The sequence below is a fragment of the Neolamprologus brichardi genome, chromosome 10 (assembly GCF_056152115.1).
Source record: "Neolamprologus brichardi isolate AB-2024 chromosome 10, ASM5615211v1, whole genome shotgun sequence".
Lineage (NCBI taxonomy): Eukaryota > Metazoa > Chordata > Actinopteri > Cichliformes > Cichlidae > Neolamprologus > Neolamprologus brichardi.
In genome coordinates this window covers 17,539,319-17,555,028 of record NC_142113.1, presented here as the reverse complement: position 1 = coordinate 17,555,028, position 15,710 = coordinate 17,539,319, and the positions used below count along the sequence as shown (strand labels likewise).

At 39.7% G+C, this 15,710-nt stretch overlaps 2 protein-coding genes across 4 annotated transcripts; one reads left to right on the top strand and one right to left on the bottom strand.

The window, feature by feature from the left end:
• Window positions 1-1,913: 1,913 nt before the first annotated feature.
• Window positions 1,914-5,352, top strand: LOC102783044 (tyrosinase-like). The gene is made up of 5 exons (XM_006800074.3): window positions 1,914-2,750; window positions 3,001-3,217; window positions 4,280-4,427; window positions 4,526-4,707; window positions 4,912-5,352. Exons 1-5 carry the CDS (start codon window positions 1,929-1,931, stop codon window positions 5,175-5,177), a joined length of 1,635 nt encoding a protein of 544 aa, XP_006800137.2. The 5' UTR covers window positions 1,914-1,928; the 3' UTR covers window positions 5,178-5,352.
• A 1,798-nt stretch (window positions 5,353-7,150) lies between these two features.
• Window positions 7,151-15,225, bottom strand: chordc1b (cysteine and histidine-rich domain (CHORD) containing 1b). 3 transcript variants are annotated; one of them, XM_087847315.1, is made up of 13 exons: window positions 15,039-15,225; window positions 13,774-13,851; window positions 12,313-12,362; window positions 12,173-12,229; window positions 11,856-12,016; window positions 11,267-11,367; window positions 11,000-11,058; window positions 9,265-9,335; window positions 8,924-9,029; window positions 8,656-8,775; window positions 8,494-8,556; window positions 8,111-8,312; window positions 7,151-7,884 (listed from the first exon to the last, which is right to left on the bottom strand). In XM_087847315.1, the coding sequence occupies exons 1-12, from the start codon at window positions 15,100-15,102 to the stop codon at window positions 8,133-8,135; spliced, it is 1,110 nt and encodes a 369-aa protein (XP_087703441.1). In that variant the 5' UTR covers window positions 15,103-15,225; the 3' UTR covers window positions 7,151-7,884; window positions 8,111-8,132. The 3 variants fall into 3 exon arrangements, with proteins under 3 accessions (XP_087703441.1, XP_006800135.1, XP_006800136.1); XM_006800072.2 differs by having other exon boundaries at window positions 7,151-8,312; XM_006800073.2 differs by lacking the exon at window positions 13,774-13,851 and having other exon boundaries at window positions 7,151-8,312.
• Between the last annotated feature and the right edge of the window lie 485 nt (window positions 15,226-15,710).

Below are 15,710 nucleotides of genomic sequence, written 5' to 3'. Positions count from 1 at the left end.
ATAAACCTGTGGCGTTACCATGCAAACCAGCCTGCAATCTCAATGTTGGAAGTAGAATCCAAGACATCCCACAACTTGTGTGTTGATCATTTTCACCTCAACAAAAAGGGCGTTTAATATGTTGTTTTTGATGATCTTCATCATCTGCATCTGAAAATAGGGGGGAAAGTATAAGAACGATGGGATTCCCTAACTTGCTTAGGGAATATAAGTGTGGAAAAAATAGTCACAGATTTGTTTGATTTAGTTACTTGAACGCAACACCAAGCTTTAAGAGACCACACTTTGGCTATTCGCTTCAAAGAAACACAAGCCACGACATCAGAAGACAAAGGAATAGATTTTGATGAGAAGATATTTTGCAAAAATCCATCTGAGCTATCAAAATCCAGAAATGAATATATGTGTACACAGGCATAGAAGCTAACCTGTTCGCTGGTGTCCGATTTTGGTGTTTTCCTGTACATAAAAACAATTCCATCATAAAATGGTAACCTAAACGTGCAAATTGGCGCATTAAAAATAACCAGATTGCAGGAAATTAAGTCTTTGATGCTCAAAATTATCCGGGGGAGGATTTCCCAGGATGATTCTGAAAGCCTTGTGAATTTGTCCACCCCCATTTAATGTCGCATCCAATGCACAAATGAAACCTATGCACACATGTATCTAAGTAACTTACAAGTCACAATCACGTATTTAAATCTTAGTAATTTCACCAAAATATGCGTGCATTTTCTACAATGTGTCAGTGAACTCGAAAAGAGTATCTGCTCCTAAGCTTAGGCTTATTTGTTGCCTTGGGAGACGGGCAAAAAGAAAAGGTAGGCCCAGTGAACGAGCAAGATGATATTTATGGCTACGTAACGCCCTCTGGTGGGGACTCGCTTGTCGACAAGGGTAATGTCCCAATCCCGTGAACATCACATGAAAATTTTTCCGCAAAGTGAAAAAGTTGAACTTTCCAGTGAAGTTGAGATAGCAGTGGAGATGACACAGACATTACCGCTTCTACTGAAAGAGCACAATAAAGCTTTCTATAATATTACCACAATAAAGCTATTGCTTATGGCAGTTATCTTATCAGCTCGTCATATGAAGTCTCCTGTGTAGTGCACAATGGATGGTGACACCGGGTTCAGAATCATACGACCACAGATATTAAACAGTAAAAAAATCCATAAAGGACTTTTTGGAGAATGCTTGGTTACACAACAGTCTACATACAAATAGCCTACCACATACAAATCATATATGCAATGAAAATTTTCATCTTTAGTGCATAATTTGAAGTTATTGGGTTATTTAGCAGTGATTACTCACTGATTTTCATTCATGTCACAAAAAGGAGAGAAACGACAACATGAAAGCAGATTAAAATATGAAAATGTGTTTTTATGTTTGCTTGTCTTTGTTCATATTTCTCCTGTGGTTTGGGTACTGTCATGGTGAGTTTCATCCCGTAATGGCAGGAAAAACTGTTCATTTTAGCATGTGAGTGTGTAGATCATGAGGTTTTTTTGTTCTTATTATTAGGGCTGTGCACGCAGATAGAATCTGAAACACATAACCTGTGAAAATAATGAAGAAAGAACACTATTCTGATGTAAAAGTGGGCATACAGGTTTATCTTGCAGTAGACTCATCAGATAACCAAAACAAAAAAAGTCCCACAGACCATAATTATTTCAGTTTTACATCACTAAAGTCTGCAGGCTGTAGGCTAGATACTGTTAATCCCATTCAAAGTCTTATTTTTCATGGTAGAGTGCTTAACCTCCCCCACCCCCATCCCCTGAAGTGAGGTTGAGCAGCATGTGACTACCTCTACAAAAAGAGGTGGGGGTAATGGGCGAGGATTTAAGCCAAGAATTCATAACGTTTCTGGTTATTTTATTGGTCTTGGTCTAACGTGAAAGATTGCTGTAATGTGGTCTCTGGAAATCATTTGTTTTCTTCTGTGTTTTGTACCCAGTTATCAACAGTTCCCCCGCCTGTGCGCAACTCAGGAAGCCCTGCGCACCAAGGAGTGCTGCCCGCCTTGGGAAGGAGACGGCTCGGCCTGCGGTGCCAGCTCGGGCCGGGGCACCTGCGAGGATGTGGTGGTCTCTGCGCAGCCCGACGGGCCGCAGTACCCCTTCTCGGGATTGGACGACAGAGAGAAGTGGCCCTTGGTTTTCTACAACCGCACATGCCAGTGTACTGAGAACTTTATGGGTTTTAACTGCGGGGACTGCATGTTTGGCTACTTTGGTGAGAACTGTAATGAGAGGAGAGAGTCTCTGAGGAGGAATATATTTCATCTGTCCAGGGCGGAAAGAATCAAACTCGTGTCCTACTTCAACTTGGCCAAGCAGACAATTAGCAGGGACTATGTTGTGGTGACGGGAACCTACAGGGAGATGCAAAACGGAACCAACCCGATGTTTGCCGAAGTGTCTGTGTATGACGTGTTTGTGTGGATGCATTACTACGTGTCCCGGAATGCGCTCTTAGGCGGGCCGGGGAATGTGTGGACCGATGTGGACTTTGGCCACTGGGGGCCCGCATTTCTCCCGTGGCACCGAGCATACTTGTTGCACTGGGAGCACGAGATCAGGAAGCTGACTGGAGACATGAGTTTCACCATCCCGTACTGGGACTGGAGGGATGCCCAGGGCTGTGACGTGTGCACAGACGAGCTGATGGGGGACCGGAGCACACAGGATCCCAGTCTTATCAGCCCCGGCTCGGTCTTCTCATCCTGGAGGGTAAACGCGTTCACTTGCTCTCACTTAATTAAGGACGAAACAACCTTTCTTTACGCATACGGCAATTTTTTTAAACATAAAATATACAATAATCAACTATACAACAACTGCAATAATACAATACTGCTTTTGCAGTCAGCTTTTGGTCTCATACAGTCAACTCGGAGCAGGACTATTTTCAACGTTTTCTAATTTCAAACACATTTTCTTTGCATGCTCTGTACTGTTTACTGTCTGTCTGCATCCACAGGTCCTGTGCTCCCAAGCCCAGGACTACAGTGCCAGAGGTGTGCTGTGCGATGCTACAGAGGAAGGGCCCCTGCGTCGTAACCCTGGAAACCACAATCGCAATGTAGTGGAACGACTACCAACTGCAGATGATGTGGAGTTCACGCTGAGTCTGACCAACTATGACACCGGACCAATGGACCGCAGTGCCAACATGAGCTTCAGAAACACTCTGGAAGGTCAGATAAGCCTGACCACATATACAAACCCAGACTGCAATTTACCTCTCTGCACTCCTATTTTTCACTATCACTCATACAGTCTTTGCTTTTACTGCGTTATTTTGATTCTCTGCCTGTCTCTGGGCACCTGAAATGTGTAGGCTGCCCTCGATTTCTCTGGTTATTTTGGGTTCATTTTGAGGCCTTTGAACTGATTTTTGCACATACAGTGAAAATGAAATTTGGTTAAAATTAAACTCAAATTGGAGTCTCCAGTGTTAAAATTCACTCAGTAAAATGCATTACAAAACCCCCCAAAAAACTAGTCCTTCTTGGGTTTACTAACATATAATACCTGTGTAGGATTAAAGTACCTTCAGGATTACAGCAGTGTTTTGCTCAAATTCAGCTGTCATAGAAAGAAAGGGACTAATCGATAAACATTTACAGAAATGTGACAAAATAAAGGACAAGTTTATCAGGTTGTTCGGACATGATGTTCCACCCAAACTGCTTCAGTAACTTTGACTGTAAAAGCATCTTGAACCCTACTAGAAGGGATGGAAAGATATTCCCTTAATGAGCGTTTATGGTGATAACATAAAGCTCTGTCTAGCAGATTGGTCCAAAATCCTCAATAGCTGTGCAGTTGTGTTGAGATCTTTTCCCTGCAAGGGCCACACCATATGATTTACATCATTTTCATACGTGCCAAACTAGTCAGTGAGCCCACATAGATCATGGAGAGTGCATTGTCATCCTCTCTTTTAAAATGTTTTATAAAAAGTGATAACTCAGAACAGTTTATCACTGTTTTGCAGTGATCCTTCCTCTTAAGGAGACAAGTGGATAGACAAACAGAGCCACTCTATCCCCTTACTAAAGGGCTTAAGGTTTCAAATTTATCCGTAAATTTCCTTTGACTGGAGCTATATAGCTACATAGCTATATTTTGAGACTTCTGCATTGACGTGACATGACTTATGTAAATAAAAACAGAATTTAATTTTGTGTAACATCAAAAACCCAACTACATGCTACTATGTTTGTCAAGCTGATGAGACACTTTTCATTTTATAGGATTTGGAGATCCTCGGACGGGGTTGGGAAACAGTTCTCGTTTGGGCATGCATGCTGCTCTACACGTGTACATGAACGGATCCATGTCTTCAGTGCAGGGCTCTGCGAACGATCCCATATTTCTGCTTCATCATGCGTTTGTTGACTGGTGAGAGACAAAAACACCTTAAAAACACAGAAAACCGTACATTTGCACTCAATGCTTGAACTTAACACTGGTACTGTATTTGTTTTTGTCCCTGTTAGCCTTTATGAGCAGTGGCTCAGGAGGCACAGACCATCTCCATCCCAGTATCCAGAGTCAAATGCTCCTATAGGGCACAACAGCGAATACCACATGGCACCAATCCTACCTCTGCACAGGAACAGAGACTTCTTTATTTCCAGCAAAGACCTGGGATATGAATACACCCACCTGCTAGATGCTAGTGAGTTACCCTATGATCGCCTATGCCAGCCCCTTCTTCAACAACATTTATTGAATTTACCAAACAATGTCCTAATCGCAAACATATATGCTTTAAAGGCTTGTAATTTTGCCTTTAGGGGTTTAGGTCATTTACTTATCTTGCTTTGTTGAAACCTAAAAAGTAAACTCTACTTTGACATAACCAGCTATGTCCTCTTTGCAGGTCAAAAGCTAGCAGAATCATGGCACCCTTCCCTCGAGGAGTTGCGGGACATGTGGCCGTGGCTGCTTCTTGCAGGGCTTTGTGGAGGAATTTTGACAATAGCCATAGCTGCTGTGGTCCTAACTACAAAACGATGGCACAAAGGATCATCCTGGTTGCGTGCTAGAAGCTGGAAACATGCATTTGCTCTCCCTGAAAGACAACCACTTATCCGGAGCAATGAAATAGAGGAAACCAACCAACATAACTACCAAACAACTATGTGAAGGCAAAGCCTGTCTAGCTTAGTCTTATCCATCTATGAATTTTAATATAAAAATACTGTGAATTTTTACTTTGAACTATATGCTAACTAAAAACAACGTCTATGATATCTGATATTTCCAATATATTTAACTGTATTACAAGTGGGAATAAAAACCTGTGCATGCAGTAACTTTCAAAAATGGATTATGGGCCATGTTAAGCTTTAAACGTGTTCCTCCTACAACTGGTAACTTGTCAAACTCTACCAAGAAGATCATTTCTGACATGGTCTTTTTTTTTTTTCAAGGGGATGTTCCACAGTGACTCGTCACATTTATTCTCTAGATTTCATACAGTTTAGTTGATTACCTTGAAAATCTGGTCTGGAGTGTGTTGCGTCAGCCATATATACACAAACATTTATTATGGTTTATTAAAAGCACGTCATGTGCATATATACACAACTGCAATTCAGAGTAAAGAGAAAAGTGTTTCGTCAGAGCCTTTTTTCCCTTGTTATGTTTATGTGGGAGTTGACTGAACCACATTTTGATTAATGTTTGAATTGATTCATGTTTGTAATGTGAAAAATGTTTTTTGGAAGAGAGAGAGAAAAAGTTTTATCTGCTTAAAAGTGAAGAACCGAGACTTCAGCAGCAACGGATTAGGTTCAGATTTCTAACCTATGACGAATGCAATAGATTAAAAAAAAAAACACAGTGACATTTGTAAAAGTCCTTGCAATTCCAAAAGTCGATGCAGTTCAAAAGCTTCTTTTGAAAGGTCACACCTACTAAAAAAAGCATTCAGCTTCCCATACTCTTTCACTCATGAAAGAGCGCGAGATTAAAACAAAACCCTGTTCTGCATATGTTATACACCAATACGCCAATTTATTAGGTACACCTATTCAGTTTCTTGGCAACGCTAATATCTAATCAGCCAATCACATGGCAGCATATCAATGCATTTGCAGATGTAGAAATTGGTCAAGATGTCCTGTTTGAAGTTCACACTGTGCATCAGAAATGGGTGGAAGGAAACATGAGTTTAAATCATCTGTGTGAAACAGAAATATGCTTTTGTTCTGTAGCTATGAGACTGAATGTACACTTGCTGACCACTTAAATAAGGTACATCTATTTAACTGCTTGCTAATGCAAATGCAATTGCATGGCAGCCACTCAGTGCATTTAGGCATTTAGACATAGGTGACCTGCTGAAGTTCAAACCGAGCATCTGAATGGTGAAGAAAGGTGAAATAAGGATTAAATGACTTTGAACGTGTCATGGTTGATGGTGCCAGACATGCTGATGTGAGTGTTTCAGAAACTGCTGATCTACTGGGATTTTCCCTGCACAACCATCTCTAGGCTTTCCGATGCTTTCAGAGAATAGTTGGCAAAAAGAAATGAGTTCCAGTGAGCTTTGCTAAAAAATGCCTTGTTGACACCAGAGGTCAAAGGAAAAGACTAGTTCAAGCTGTTAGGAAGGTAACAGCAGGGTATGCAGAAGGGCACTGCTGAATGCACACGTTAAACCTTAAAGCAGATGGGCTACAGCAGCAGACAGGGTCACTGCTGTGAGCCAAGAATGGGAAACTGAGGCTAGTTTTATGTTGGCAAACTTTGAGTCTATTAGTACCAAGTGATAATTGTTCAAATACCTCAGCCTACCTAAGCATGATGGACACTTCCAGCAGGATAACACATCTCATCACAAACCTCAAATTATCTCACACTGGTTTCTTGAAAATGGCAACGCGGCCTCAATTTAATAGAGTACCACTGGGATGTGGTGGAATGGAAAATTCACATTATGCTTGTACTGATGCGATCATGTCAATATGAACCAAAATATCAGGAGAGTTTCCAGGTCCTTGGTGAATTTATGCCATGAAGAATAAAGGCTGTTCTGAAGACAAAAGGTTTATTTAGCAAAGTGTATATGTTTGAATTCAAATTGCGACACAAACCATAGACAACCACTCCAGTTTTAAAATTTAATCTCAGAAGTTTATTTATTTTTTGGTCGGACAAACTGCTTCCCTTTCCTAGAACTTTACTTTTCCATTGCTTCTCCTTTTGCCAAATAACACTTCATACAATCTAAGCCTAGACACATGCTTTCGAGCATAGCATTTTATGATACAATATTTTGCTTAAAATACTTTGTATTTAATTGGCATTACAGTACATTCTCATTAAAACCACACTACTTTGTTTTGACAAGAAATAAGATAAATACAGTATCTGAAAGCAAAACTTGTACAAAATTTACATTGAGTGTAGTGAAGTAAAAAACATAATTTGGAGCAAATTTACAATTTTTACTGAGAAAGGTATGGATAGTTAGAGTGCATCTCCAAAGTATATCTCAAGAGAATTCAGCTGTGATAGTTCTCGTCTCACAATTGATTCAGAATACATTTCATAAAACACAAGTTTGGATAACATATTGACGTAAGCAGACAAATCAAGACAATCTGGGGCAGCTTTTTGGTCTGATGTATTAAATTTAGGAAAAACAAAAATGATTTTATTCCTGAAAATATGAGATCTGGTCACAGCCACGGTCCATTAGTGTGACATGGGTCTGCATGGGTGTGAAAGTGAGCAGAATTAAAACTGACAACTTATTTTAAGGCATGATGTAATTCTCCAGGGACTTCAGTGCAATTTAGCTGGGATTTGACTGGAAGCCTGCTGAAACTCAGTTTTTAAATCACTGTGGAAATAAAATTATATATATAAAAAAAAAATAACGAAAGATTCTGTTACTACAAGTTGACCCCCCCCCCCCCCCCCCCCCCCCACAAGGGAGGGGGGGAGAAAAGTCAAGTTCTTTAATTTGAAAAACAGAAACACTGATGTTGACAAAGAAAGGCTAAAGTTAAAGAGGTAACGAATTAACTGTGAGGCATGTGATCTTGGGTTCAGTTAAACATACACACCGTGTCTTTATTTTCAATCTTATCAGTCATCTTCATCTTCATCCTCATCCTCACTGTCAGATTTTTTCTTCTCGCTCTCCTTGGGTGGAGCAGGAGGAGGAGGAAGGTCCAAACGGGCCCAGGACATCGCCTCGGACTTCTTCATGGCTACCTCGATCTTGGCCGCCATCATGTTCACCAAACTTTTACTCACGTCTATCACCTGCAAGACAAAAGACTCCGTTAACAAACAGGGTGCGAAAAAAAAAGAAAAGAAAGAAATTTAAATTTCTTATCTTATTTTTCCTGTTGGTTTAAATTACATTATAATTAAAGAAAATAAATGAGTTCAAACTGAATGAAATGTAGTGCAGACTAATAACATAATAATAAATAAGACTTACTCCCCAAAGGCTGATTTTCTGCTCAAATTCCTTCTCTCCATCAAATATAATGTGTATGTCGAGCTGAAGGAGAAAAGCAAAAATCAGCATTAGATAATAAGAAGGAAAAAAATCCAAACCCAAGATGTTTTGATATGAAGAGGAACGATTGGATAGACTCACCGTAGTGCTGTTGGCATCCACATAGCTTAGCTCTGGGACCGCGTTCTTGGCATAGATAGAAATGATGACCTGCGTCCCAGTCTGGTGCCAGTCAAACCGACACGGGACCACCTTCTTACCCTGTAAAGAATTTTCATACAAGACAAATGTTCAAATTCAGCTTTTCAGCCTCCGCCAGCAGACACCACTAGATGGAGTCACAGGTGAGTTTCCTTTATGCAGGCCTGCACACATAAATGATTACTTGCTGCCAAGCTGGCACACCTACCGCATCTTTTTTCCTCCATAGATGTGTTCCCTTTGTACAGCCCTCTTGAGAGAGGAAGGTATTAAAGTCTGAGGTTTTCCTTTTACAGCAGCTCCAGTATTTCATCCTGGAGATGCAGGAAAGATATAACACCTGCTGGATTTTTAGCAGTCAATAACTTGTCACTCAAGAGAAAAGGTAAACAAGACTAACAGGAGAATCCTAATGGTGCCTTCATGTTTCTTTTACAGAGAGCAGATCTAATATTCCGCATTAATGTAAGAAACACACAGGTGGAAAGGAGTCGGGTGAATTTAACACTCTCTACATAATAATTTGAAAACACGATCAGTAATACTAACCCTTCATGAAAGATGGGAAATCCAGCATGGTATAGACACACATCCGAATCACTTGCAGGTCCTTCAAAACTCTGAGGATAACAAGAACAGTTGAGCCCTCAACAAACACAAACACCTTTTTTGCTTTTTTGTCAGGTGAAAAAATGCAAATGAGGCAATTAGCTCTGTTTCAACCATTAAATGTCTTGAGTTAAAGTTTTAGAATTCCAACTTTGTTACTTCAACTCTTGTTGAGCCTGAAGGCGCCCAACAACAACTTCCTCAACTGTCCTGCTTATAAAAATCTAAAGCTCAGCGGGGGAAATAATTATTTGATGCCCCGCTGAATTTGGAAGTTTGCTCAGTGAAAAGAAATAAACAGCCTCCAATTTTTATAGTAGTTTCATATTTAATGGAGAGAGACCGAATATCAACCATAAATCCATGGAAACAAACAAACAAAAAAAGAAATCCCACGTTACATAAAAGTTCGAAGTGATTAGAATGTAAGTATTTGATTCCCATCAAATATGGGCTCGTCTTAAATTTGACAGTGAACATTTAAATGATTCAGAGAAGGCCTGGGAGAAAGTGCTGTGGTCAGATAACCAAGGACCAACTCTTTAGCATCAACTTACTCGGTTGGTTTGGAGGAAGACAAATGCTGAGTATTACTCAAAGAATGCCATGCCCACAGTCGGGCACAGAGGGGGAAACACTATGCTTTTATCCCTGCTAGAGGTACAGGACGACTTCACTGAATTGAAGGGTCAATGGAAGAGGCATGTACTGTCAAATGTTGGACGAGAACCTCCTTCAATCAGCCAGAACACTGAAGATGAATATTCCAGAATTACAAAGACCCAAAAATATACTGCTAACACAACAAAGGAGTGGCTAGCTGGTCTTTATACCCCAGTCCTATAGAAAATCTATGGAGAGAGCTGAAGCTTGGAGTTGCTTATTAGGAGCATAGAAAACAAAAGGAGTGAGTTTCTGTAATAAGGAGTGAAAAAAAAAATCACTTCTGAGCTATATGCAAACCTGGTGACCAAATACAGGAAACATCTTACTGCTGTGCTTGCCAACAAGGGTTTTTCCACAAAGTACTAATTCATGTTTTTTTTGGGGAGATTAAATACTTTTTTCACCCAATGACATTCAAAAACAATTTAGAACTTTTATGCATTTTCTTTTCTGGAAATGACAGTCTCTTAATTTCTTTGCAACTCAGCAAACGATCATTTCCACTGACTGTATTCTGTAAATACTATTGTAATAGTCTATGTACCAATGTTTTAGAAAAATAGTTCCTGCTAAAAGTCCAAAAAAGTACCAATCCAGGCTTCTACAAAGACACAATCTTATGGATAAACTAAAAGCAAGAAACCCTTGGGGAAATGTGTTGTGGCTTTCAAGCAAACAAGTTAAAGGACAATTATGTAAATCACTACAATCCCACTCTAAGCTTCTACTACGCATGTCAATGACAATTTTACTCACAATTTCTGTTCTAATCTTAGAGTTTCTGCTCTGACAGACCCGATTAGCTTGAGCCCCCAAAAACTTAGCTTCATATCCATCTCAGAGAAAATGCAGAGACAGAGGAAAAAGATCCACTTCCCCTTTTTCAGAGAGCAGTTTTGCAATACAATTTATCACGAACAACTTGGAATTACACATATACTTACAAAGAAACAATACAACATATGAAACAAATGTGACTTCATACATTAAAGCTGCTGTTAGTACTTACTTTAGTACAGCCTCCGTTTTTACAGGACGTTCCAATTTTGATCTCGTCACTTTCTTCCTCTATAAAGAGAAAATAATTGAGCCCATGAAGAAAATTATAAAACAGTACATTGACTCTTATGAAGCTTTAACTCAAATTATATTATGTGAATGACACAGACGATGGCAGCTTCCCAGCAGAAGTCCTACTGACACCATCACCTTTCTGTCTAAAATGTAAGAAGTAATGAGAGAAACAAAAAATACAAAAAACAAATTCAGCTCTTACCTTTTGTCTCTTCAGCATTTTCAGTTAGTTTAAGTTTCTCCAGAGCCTGCTTCAGAGATGCAGAGACTTTATGCTGCAATCTCACCGCTGGCTCATCAGGACTATAACAACAAATATATATTAAAATACTATAAGGAAAAAAAAACAAAAATGTGCTTCTGTGTGCAGTAATCATTTGGAAGGGTAATTTTTGGTGCAAACCCAATCTAGGATCTATACTCTGCTTGAGAAGGGCTTTAATATTTCAGTGTTAAGTCCTTGAGCCTGTCCACTTTCTTTTAACAGTGGGGGAAACCACCCAGGTTAAAAAACAAAACCCCAAACCTTGGTAAGAACACTTCAGAGTATCCCGTTGATGCTTAGCATACGTTTGAAGATTTAAGTCCTAAAAATACCTCGTAAACAGAGCTTATTTTTCATGACAATTTAGTTGCCTTGACTTTAGATTTGAAAACCGTAATCCGTTCAGCCTTAGGTCCAAGTGCAACACACACAAAAAAAAATGACAACACAGAAACATGATGCCTCCAGAAATGGCTATCGCTCACATGAACGCATTAAAAAACATAAAAATATGGCTGATGCTAACCTTGGTCTGCATATCGCCTCCTGAGGTTTCGGTGCAGAGATGATGTACTCATTAAACTTTGGCTTTTGGTCCTCTAACTCCTTCTTTTCTCCTGAAGATGTCACATCTGGTTTCACCGGCTCAGGGGGCTTCTCTTTGTTGTGGGGACCTTTTGTACAGCCCTGTGAGGAGAAGGTCACCGTGTTGGACTGGCACAAAATAAAAGCTCAGGCTGTTTTGGCCATGGCAAAGGTGCCAGTCAATAACTATGAAACAACAGAGACATCACCATGGAGAATAGTGCAGAGAAAACGACTAAGGTTAAACAGAGAACTTACAACAATGCTGAGGAAGTCTGAGAAGTCAGTAGTTCTTCTCTTGCAGCAGGACCATCCCTGAAGGAAATAACAGAAACATTAGCTTTGATCAAATAACAGGAAGAGGACACAAGCTAGCTGTGCTTTTTCGGGTGCTTTACCTTCAAGGCATCGTGGAATACTGGGACTCCTGGATGATAGGTGCAGCCATCTGTGAAAACAAAATGCATCTTTGATTAACTTTGGGGAGAAATCGTGTAGTTGTGGGAACAATGACTGTTTACAAGGCTGCTCTAAATAGCCGCTGTGGAAAAGTGTACGTTTGTTTTGAAAAATGCTGACTTTATGTAATGATGGGTAGTTTGCAGTCAAGTTTGGCCACTCAGAGTATTTATTAAAAGGTACTCAGAATGATTTAAAGACATAATGCAAAAAATTTGAACTGACATTCTAATATGTGCATATGTAAACTGTAGGATTAAAAACAACAACAACAACATATATACCAATAACTACAAGAAGTGTTTACCGGAAAGACAGAATGGCATGAACATCCTTAGTTATCAAAAAACAAATTTTTATTACTTGAGCAATCTACAGAGCACAAAGTACAATATATACATACACATTTAACCAATATATTAAAAACAGTATGAATATTTGAAAATAACAAATTTGTGATATACTTTAGTCACACGACCATCATCATTATTTGAGGTTTTACTGTAACTCGTATTCTATTTTCATCATCTACTCTTTAAAAATAAATTGCTGCAGAACGAATAAAGAAAATTGGCCGGTGGGTACCATAAATCAAGCATTTTCCCTGTAGTACAGCCAGAGCTGTGCCCAATCTGTGCTTCCTGACTTTGACACACCTCTTGCATACCTCTGAAGGTAAAGATAATATACTCTACTGTTATGAGAAAAGAAGCATCCCATTAAAATGGAAATCAGACTGGACTCCTACACAGGGGGTGTGCACAATGTTAGATTACTTGAGGATAGAGGTGGACTATTCTAAAGAAAGGAAATAAGTCACTTTGAGGTTTCTGTCGTGGGAGCTGAAGACAAAATTGCGATCTTGAATTTTATTTATTTATTTTTCAATGCGGCTTCATATAAACACGAATAACACATCTGTTATAAGGAGAATGGTGTGGCTTATAATGACAGCGATCGTCTTCCTACTCCACAGTATTTGTGGGTTTTGTAAGGTGACTGAAAATGCACATTTTTTTAAAGAAAACAAAAAAGTGTAGAATTTAATTAGTTATCCTTTACATGCATGAAATATTAATAATCACAAATTTGCCATATGTCAAATAAAACCCGGACTTTAACTGTATAACAGGCTGGAAACACCAACTGAACTTTGGGCCTCCTTTAAATTTGTAAGATCTATGTCGTAGATCTATATTTTGCTAAAATTTAAAAAAGGTAAAAAATATATATTTGAAATGCAAAGTGTTGTTTTTGTTGGCTTGCCTGAAACACCTCTGACCCCTGTGGCATCTTAGTTAAACTACAGACATGGCCCCTCTTCTGGGTACATGTAAACACATCATGTTTGCCTGTGTAAAATGTCCTGATTTCTAACTGGTTGCTCCACCTGCTCTCACTTTCACGTATCGATGTGTAGCTGCTGGCAGTGAACACTCTGGGCTCAAAACACAGTTTGGCTTCCCTCAAGGGTAAGCCTGGCAGTCAGAAAAAAAAAAGATAATGATAAATACATTGCACTTCTTTTCATTCACTGTGTGTATTGCGGAGGAAGTAGTTTCCCCCTACTAATTTTACATCTTTGACTGTCAAGGGAAGACATGCGGGATATACAACTGCTTATTGAAACATGCTCCAAGTACAGAAAACACTATCAAACATAGAAACCACGTAGGCTAACCAGCAGATGGAGTATCATCCGAGTTATGAGAATGATTATTAGTTCAACTTCCAACATCAGGGTCAGACAGCCAACCTCAGTAACCTCGAAAGTCACAATGGAGCTCATCACTTTTAGTTGGTGCATTTCAGAGTGTTATCTGTGTTTGCAACTGATTTAATCACAAATACGTTTCATAATACAGAAGCACTTGTTACCTAAATGTGCATGTATTTACTTGTGTTTTAAGGTTTGCCCCCTCCTCCCTCCCCGTTGTTGTGCTAGTATTTCTTAAAGCTTTTCTTGTATATATTTTCTTGCACACTGTGGTGACTCTTTTAATAAGTAGTTAACTGCCTACTGGTCCCACTCGTCTCTTCAGTTTTCTCTTTAAATTGTTTGCATTGATTATGGAAAGCAGTTAAAAGCAGTTAAAAGCGAGCTAGCATCTACTTTCTTCTAAAGCCAAGTGGAAAAAGTTCAATGATTCACAATAATTAATAATTCAGTCACATAATTACCAGCCGGATGAACTAAGATCACTATAAGAGATGCCGACTGTAAGCAAGTGATTAAAACTTCCAACGTTGAATTGAAAATGTGACTGCCGCATTCACACTGCTTATATGGCTACACATGTGACGTTGTATACGTGAATAACGATCTTTAGATACTTTATGTGGAAGAAACCGGCTTTCTGAAACTTTAAACCGCTTACAGCGTCCGCACAACGGTCCCGCAAAGTCTAACGTTGCCTTTTAATCGCAGGAGCTTAACATGCTAACTACAGCATGATAAAACTAACTCGCAGAGGGCCCACGTGTTATTTACCAGATATAAAACGAAGGAAACGAATGAATTAAGTTGAACAGCTAACTGACATAAGGTTAGCAACACGGGCCCATCGGGCCTGCTCACGGTAGAAATTTCCAGATGATGAGAGGTTAGCTTGCTAACACTCAGGGAACATACAATGGACATCGATGGTAAAGTAAGACCACTCACCGGCTTGGTTATTTTCTGGATCAAATCGCTGTCCACATCCCTTGTTATAACACAAAACAGACATAGTGACTGATGGGAGAAGTACAACGAATGATCAGATTTCTAACTAACCACTACAGAGCTCGTGTGTCAGAGAGCTCGCCGCCGTTTGCTTTAAGGTGTTGAACATTACACTTCCGGATGTTGTCGGCTGCACTCGGCAAAGATCGGCGCTTGCCCGCCACCACCTCCAGCCTGTGAGCGCACTCCGGTCCCACACAGGCGACAGCTGATGCTGGCCGCTTCCAAACTTGCAATAAGCGACATCTTCTCTGGTTCACATCTCTCTCGGACTTTAACCTTATAGAAAACGAATGTAGAACTTATCTAATCTTAGTTTGGTTGTAACTATTGCAAATGCAAGCCGGGATAGCCCTCTGCACTCAGGCTTACAGTTATCAGGTGCATGGAACGAGGGCAATAGCTTTATAGTTTTACGAGGATAGCTGCAGTGTACTAGATAACTGCCTATCGGGATATATCTAAAGGCTTTTTTTCGCGCATCCATAAGCGGCCATTTTGCCTTTCTTTCTTTTCTTTTTTGTAATTATTGAGTGAGAATGGGACAGGATTTAATTTCACTGATTGCATCGGTTTCATCTAAAGGTAGGTCACTTTGCAATGTGTAAGTGA

Bases quoted from the DNA above. Each gene is read 5' to 3' on its own strand.
- LOC102783044 (XM_006800074.3), top strand. From the start codon at position 1,929: ATGTGGTCTCTGGAAATCATTTGTTTTCTTCTGTGTTTTGTACCCAGT. The intron at 3,218-4,279 runs GTCAGATAAGCC...TTCATTTTATAG, and splicing joins CTTCAGAAACACTCTGGAAG to GATTTGGAGATCCTCGGACG. The intron at 4,708-4,911 runs GTGAGTTACCCT...TCCTCTTTGCAG, and splicing joins CACCCACCTGCTAGATGCTA to GTCAAAAGCTAGCAGAATCA.
- chordc1b (XM_006800072.2), bottom strand. From the start codon at position 15,102: ATGTCTGTTTTGTGTTATAACAAGGGATGTGGACAGCGATTTGATCCA. The intron at 12,230-12,312 runs GTAAAGCACCCG...TATTTCCTTCAG, and splicing joins TATTCCACGATGCCTTGAAG to GGATGGTCCTGCTGCAAGAG. The intron at 8,776-8,923 runs GTAGGTGTGCCA...AATTCTTTACAG, and splicing joins TATGGAGGAAAAAAGATGCG to GGTAAGAAGGTGGTCCCGTG.